Source organism: Neophocaena asiaeorientalis, unplaced genomic scaffold, assembly GCF_003031525.2.
Source record: "Neophocaena asiaeorientalis asiaeorientalis breed wild unplaced genomic scaffold, Neophocaena_asiaeorientalis_V1.1 scaffold497, whole genome shotgun sequence".
In the NCBI taxonomy this organism is placed as follows: Eukaryota; Metazoa; Chordata; class Mammalia; order Artiodactyla; family Phocoenidae; genus Neophocaena; species Neophocaena asiaeorientalis.
The window spans coordinates 1,201,535-1,208,658 of record NW_020174568.1 but is presented as its reverse complement, the minus strand read 5'-3'; the positions used below and the strand labels follow the sequence as shown (position 1 = coordinate 1,208,658).

Sequence of the window (7,124 nt, the reverse complement as noted above, 5' to 3'; positions counted from 1 at the left end):
GGGGGAGAGTGCTTGCTGGGGGTTGCGGGGAGGTGGGGGGGACGGATAGCTACGAGGAGCACGTGGGAACCCTGGGGGCCGGGACTACTCTTTTTCTTGATCACGGCGCCCATCGCGAGACTGCATGTGCTTTCAAAACAAATAGTAAATTCTCCTCTATATAAGTTGCACGTATAGTAACCCATCTCTCGATAGGAAACAAAGAACAATACCGTACAACCTACCTGACAGTCTCGATAAAAATATTTAATCTGAATATAAACATTAGGAAACAATCAGGCAAATACAGAGTAAGACACACTCTTTAAGACTACAGGCCAAAAGTCTTCAAAGAAAAGCCTCAGAAAAAGCAAAAATGGTGACGTGGATTGCTCTAGATCCAGAGAAACCAATGAGATTTGCCTGCATTTTGTCTAGTTCCTTGATCAGAGAACAAAACAAAAAGCAATAGAAGACAATTTGGGGACCCACTGGGAAAGTGAGCGTGGACTGTGTATGTATTTTAAGTTAAATTATATAATTAGCATGCATTTCCTGTTCAACAGTGGTGTGGAGAACACCCTCATTCTGAGGCAATTCACAGCACGGAAGAAGGACTTAGGGTGCTGGGTCTTGGTTTTTGCAACCCACCTTCAACTGGTCCAGGAACAACGTGAGGGCGGGAAGGCTGAGCAAATGTGCAAATGCGAACGAGCAGGGAGCCCAAACCAGAGGAGGAGGGCCCTGCCCGCTAAAGTCAGCGCCATGCGCTTACCTCCTTCAAGATCTGGAACCTTGTAAGAACCTCTTCTTTGACACCTTTAAGTTTATTCAAGGCACTTTCATGTCTGAAGAGCAGCTCTTCTCTCTCAGCCAGAAAACATTCTCGCTTTTGAAGCTCTTCAGCAAATTCCTGCTGTGCTGCAGTTCCACACTGTATAGAAAGGGCAGAGTTTAGTGTTTTTCAGAAGCACACGTACCAGCGGTACAAGTGAGAGTCTCATTCATTGAGATGGCAGCTCAATCGAACGGTGTTTCGGACGCATGGGAACCAAGTGAGCGCAGATGCGGCAACAACCAGACCGGCATGCAGGTAACCCTGTACTTTGCAGGATCCACCAGTGAGATTCTACTGTGAGGACTCGAGAGAATTTGGGGTGCAAGCAAGGTGAGCACCGCAGAGCTCCCCGTGCCCGCCGGGATGCCCACCACCCCTCCCCTTCCCATCGCCTGGGATGCCCTCCAGCCACCTTCCCTGCCCCGACGCCAGCTGAGCTCCCCTGGAGAAGAAAGCCTCATACCTGAAGAGGTGCTCCCGTGCGGCCCAGAAATCCTCTCCCACCTCCCCGCATTCCCCACGGTGCCTATGCAAACCTTCTCCACCCTCCACCCTGAATCCATCACCTCCTCCAGCCTCTGTGCAGGCAGCCTCGTCTCTGCCTTCATGGGGGAACAGAAGACAGTGCGAGGACGCAGCCTTACAAAGGGAGGCCAGCCTCCCACTGCCTCTGCCTCCTGGGGAGACTGCTGCCACTCAGTGCTCTATTATTTCCAACACTCCCGTCGCGTCAGAAATGAAATCTCTCTGGATCCTGCCCACTGGCCGCCCCTCCTCACAAACTTCTTTAAAATGTTGTCTACGTTTGCTGAGCCCTCTTGACATCCCAGTCACTCCTCGATGTACTGATACTTTCATCTGGCCTCAACCCACGTCCCCTACTGAACCAGCTGCCCAATAACTGAACCCGCAGGTCCCGCTCCAGCCCTGGTTTCACGCATCGCACACTCTGGTCCCCTCCTTCCTCGCCTCCCTGACACCACCTCCTCCGGGTCCCCTTTCCCCGCCACGGGCTCTACTCGCTCCACTGCCCTTCAATTACTGCTGCTTTCTTCCTCCATACTTCCTCTGCTTGGTTCCATCCACCCAGGGGCTAAAAGCACTGCACACGCAACTCACTGTTTCCAAACCGCGGTGCTCAGCCCTTTCTCCCAGGCTCCAGACTCAAGTCCAAACTGCCTATTAACATCTCCACCTGTGTGCTTTCAGGTGGCACAAAATACTCATGTCCAAAATTGAAATCCGTTAGCCATCGGGGAATGCAAATCAAAACCACAAGACAGCACTTCACATCCACTAGGATGGCTAGAATCAAAAAGACAGAGAAAAACTGGAACCCCTGTGCAGCACTGGTGGGATGTAAAATGGTGCAGTCGCTTTGGAAAACAGTTTGACGGGTGCTCAAAAAGTGAGACATGGGCTTCCCTGGTGGCGCATGGTTGAGAGTCTGCCTGCCGATGCAGGGGACGCGGGTTTGTGCCCCGGTCCGGGAGGATCCCGCGTGCCGCGGAGCGGCTGGGCCCGTGAGCCATGGCCGCTGAGCCTGCGCGTCCGGAGCCTGTGCTCCGCAACGGGAGAGGCCACAGCAGTGAGAGGCCCGCGTACTGCAAAAAAAAAATATATATATATATAGCTGGGCCCGTGAGCCATGGCCGCTGAGCCTGTTCTCTGCAATGGGAGAGTCCACAACAGTGAGAGGCCCGCGATATATATGTGTATATATATATATATATATATATTTCCAACTAGAAGAATTTCAAACACAAATTGTCCTTACATATACTTCTGCTTCCTTCTGTACTCCCACATAGAGGATGCTGGAGAAAGACATGAATTACATCCTTTAGAGACAAAGAAGATAAAGGCCACTGTTCTGAACTGAATTCTGGTGAGAGCTGACAGGAGAACTTTTTACATATAGGTATTTAAAACAATGAATCTAGAACACCTACTTCAAAAAGCATACTTTACTAGCAAATTCTGTTTTATTTCTTCAGTAAGGATGGGATGGAAATAAACACTTAACACAAAATGGAACAACTGTGTTCGTGTTTCCTCAACGTTCGGCGCTGACAACATCGACATTTCCGGACGCTCGGTTCGGCCCGAGGGCTCCCCTGCAGTTTCTGGTGTATCTGGAGTAACTCATCGTACATCTGGTTGACCTGACGTGGAAGCACACCCTGCCTGTGTGAGGCTCTGGACGCTGGCGAGCTGACACGTTTCGAAGGAGACTCACTAGCGTCACTGCAGCAGTCAGTCCAGTTCCTTGAATCTGAGGCCAAATTAGTTGGTTCAGCAACTGCTAAGAAAATTAAACTTAAACTAAAAACTTAACTTATAGTTTTAAGTATCCTCATAGTATTGTTAAAAAGTTTCAAGGACTATATGCAGAGAGAAAGAATGATATAGCAAACAGTGAACATTTAGAAAATCTGGATGGAGGCCACACAGGAATTCTTTGTGGTCTTTTTGCAACTTCTCTGTAAATCTGAGATTACTCCAAAAATGAGTGCGCGAAAGCACTTACGGATTAACTACCTAGGCCAAGAAATGGAAAGCTACCTCAGAAACTCCAGAGCACATTCCCTTCTCTCCCTTACACCAAATTAACCGCTAACCCAAATACAGTGCTCATCACTGTTTCACTTAATTTTTACTACTTATGTTTAAAAAATTATTTGTTTTGCCTGTCTTTAAACTTTATATAACATCTGTAGTTAAATAATCATATAATTACATAACCTCTATAACCTCCCCCGTTAAATAACACGTTCCTGTATTAACGATGGGGGCAGGTTCACCACCCTCCACTGCTTCACCTGTGCTGTGTTTTTTGCGCACGGACACCTGAGCGGTGCTGCCTGCGCAGAGGCCGGGCGGCCCTGCACCTGGCTCCTGGCGCCCACGGTGAGCGCTCCCCTGGGTCACACGATCAGCAGCAACGCTGCAGGGCTGCCGGGTACACGTGCAGAGTCCACTGCATGGTGCCCAAAGCTAACCAGCTCCCCTGACAGCAGTGGAGGGCGCGGTCCTCCTGCTTCGCTCCTCGCCAGCACTGAGCTATCAGAACTCACGCTCTGCTAATCCTGAGCACGGTGCTTTTCCCTTGCATTGGCCTCCAGCTGGGGCAGCGCCCCGGCTTTAAGAAGGGCTCTCCCACAGTACTCCCCGTCTTGGACAGACTGGGGAGCCAAGACAAAAAGTAGGAACGTTTAAAAGGAAAACGTCTCCCTTCCCTCACTCAGCAGACGCCCTTCAAGGGGAGACACCCTCTTCGGGCTCCCGTCCCCCCAGCACCAGCCTGAAGACTCCTTAGTTCTGTCAGCCTTTACACACACTCAGCACTTGTTCAATGGTCACCCGTGGGAAAATCCACCGCACAGCAGGAAACACAAGCCGGCAGTATTCTTCATGCTCCTCGCACACTGAGACGAATGATGAGAAGGACGGAGCAGCGAGTGTACTGTGTGTGCGGGAGACGCAGAGGCTCCCAGGGGCAGCTGGGTCCTGCAGCCAAGAGGGGAGGGCACCACCCCAGCTGCCTCTTTTCCTGAAATCCTGGCAAAACTAGGATAGGCAGCCAGGTACACAGAGAGCAACTACTGGCTCAGGGCCAAAGGAAGCCAGACCTCAAGCGATCTGGACTATTTTCCTAAAACGTTTAAGGAACAGCCACCTACTACCATAATTTTACTCACTTCCTAACAAATACTGACATGAAAAAGAACTGAAGAAATTATAAAAATACTCAGTTGATTATTAAGCGCTTTTGATAAACTTTGAGAGCATACAAATTCTACTGGAAAATCATGAAGTTTATTTTTTCTTCTCCTTTAGCTTAATGACAAGCACAGTAACCAGCTCACGGCGTACAAAACTCCAGGACACAGAAACACAGACCCCTGAGAGCCAGGGTTATTACTATGGGGTAAGCTTTATGTGCCCTACTTGACAGAGTTACTGTTTAAATGACTGTTCCAAAATGAGTATTTCTCTTACCTTTGTTTATCTGTTTAAAAGACTGCTTGTTTATTTCGGAGGTACTAACCCTATGATCATTCCCAATGAACTCTTCTTCTGTTTCCTGTTGTTTTAAATCTTGAAAAGAATCCAGTTCCTCATCTAGGCTTTAAAAAAAATTCTATCACAGCATTCTGGAAGATTTCTATAGCATTTAAAGCAGGTGAGACTGCTTTTCAAATATTAACAGCGTAACAACTGTGAAAAACGTAACAAGTAAACATGTTTTTTTTTTTTTTTTTTTTGTGGTACGCGGGCCTCTCACTGCCGTGGCCTCTCCCGTTGCGGAGCACAGGCTCCGGACGCACAGGCTCAGCGGCCATGGCTCACGGGCCCAGCCGCTCCGCGACACGTGGGATCTTCCCGGACCGGGGCACGAACCCCTGTCCCCTGCATCGGCAGGCAGACTCTCAACCACTGCGCCACCAGGGAAGTCCAGTAAACATGTTTAAAAAAGCAAAAGGAAAAAATGTAAAGTACCAATCACTGATGCTGAAAACTCACTACAAAGACCCTTCTACACATTCAAACAGGCTCAACTGCAAACCGCACACCCTGTGGATGCTCCACACTCCTCCTTCTGACCCTGGATGCTGCTGTGCGGCAGATCCGACACGCACTGCTTTCTCTAATTGTAACTAAGAGAAATAGTGTTTAAGGTGAGAAAACGGAACCCCGAAGTTCAATTAACTGACAGGTGATATAACCAGCAAAAGGTGAAGCAGAACTAGAATCCCAGGTATTCTCTCCAAAAAGATCATCTGAACGTTGACATTTCCAGATCAGTGCTGTTCAAAGAGAATATACTGCAAGTCACAAAAGATAATTTAAAATTTTGGGGAATTCCCTGGCAGTCCAGTGGTTAAGACTCTGTGCTCTCACTGCCAACAGCCCGGGATTCAATCCCCAGTCAGGGAACTAAGATCTCGTAAGCCCTTCGGTGCCGCAAGAAGAAAAAACAAAATTCTAACAGCCACATTGAAAACATAAAAAGACATGAAATTTTAACAATATGCTATATTTAACCCAGTATATCTAAGACACTGCCATTTTAACATACAATCGATATATATTTTTTTTTTTCTTTTTTTTTTTTTTTGCGGTACGCGGGCCTCTCACTGCTGTGGCCTCTCCCGTTGCGGAGCACAGGCTCCGGACGCGCAGGCTCAGCGGCCATGGCTCACGGACCCAGCCGCTCCGCGGCATGTGGGATCCTCCCGGACCGGGGCACGAACCCACGTCCCCTGCGTCAGCAGGCGAGCTCTCAACCACTGCGCCACCAGGGAAGCCCAATCAATATTTTAAAATAAGACATTTTACATTCTTTTATCCATCTTTAAAATCAGCTGTGTATTTTATACTCACAGCACATCTCAATTCAGACCAGCCCCATCTCAAGAATTCAACAGACACCTGCAGCCTGTGCTGGGCAGCTCTACGACTCCACCCTAGATCACAACTAGGGACTGTGGAAAAACTGTCCAATGTTAGAAACAGTCACAGTCCACAAGCTTCAACTTGTAACTTGAAATTACACCCAGACTGCTTACCTTAAAGATGATAAAACCATCAGTTAAATATATGAAAATAATTTCCATGAATTCATAATTAACTTACAGCAATTTTCTCTTTCCTTCGTCTATATTCGATCAACCCCATGTCCAAATCTTGACTCCAGATCAACTAGGTGACTCTGTGAGCGCCAAAGGAAACAGCAGTAACAGTAACGATGATAAACAGTGGTGCATCTGAGTGCTTCTCTACGTACTGAACACTGTTCTAAGTCCTTCACATGGATTGATTCGTTTAATCAGAGAATGAAGCAATTCAAGCTCCAAAATATCAATCACGTTAACAGATACTTTAGGCACAACTTTCTTTTTTTCTCTCCACAATACCCCAACGTTTCATTTTGTATACATACACATCATTATGGTTTAACGTTATTTCAAAATGTCTGCTCCCTCTCCATACCTAAGCACTTCCTTCTGCCACATACTTTTGGCATTAATAGTGTTCAGCTTAGAACTTTATCTCACCTTAGCTTCCATTGTTTTTACAGTGGTTTTACCCAGAGTAAAATCTCTTCTGCAAAACTGCTGACCCCTCACAGCCCAGCACCACATCATACATACACTGTAGGCATTGATACCAGCTCCCTGGGCTGACTTCTTCCATCTCTCTCTCTGCTACCTGGACCACAGTGCTCACCACACCAGGAGACACACGACACAGACTGAGTTAATACCGTCGCCTAACAAACTTATAGTCGTTTTTACCCTAA

General features: G+C 47.7%; 1 protein-coding gene across 1 annotated transcript in view; it reads right to left on the bottom strand.

Annotated features, from left to right (window-relative positions):
- The window catches only part of CCDC138 (coiled-coil domain containing 138), a 45,993-nt gene extending 39,781 nt beyond the window's left edge, over positions 1–6,212 (bottom strand). Inside the window, 4 exon segments of the mRNA XM_024757970.1 lie at positions 755–913; positions 2,911–3,119; positions 4,820–4,942; positions 6,206–6,212. Coding sequence (XP_024613738.1) covers positions 755–913; positions 2,911–3,119; positions 4,820–4,942; positions 6,206–6,212 — 498 coding nt within the window.
- Between the last annotated feature and the right edge of the window lie 912 nt (positions 6,213–7,124).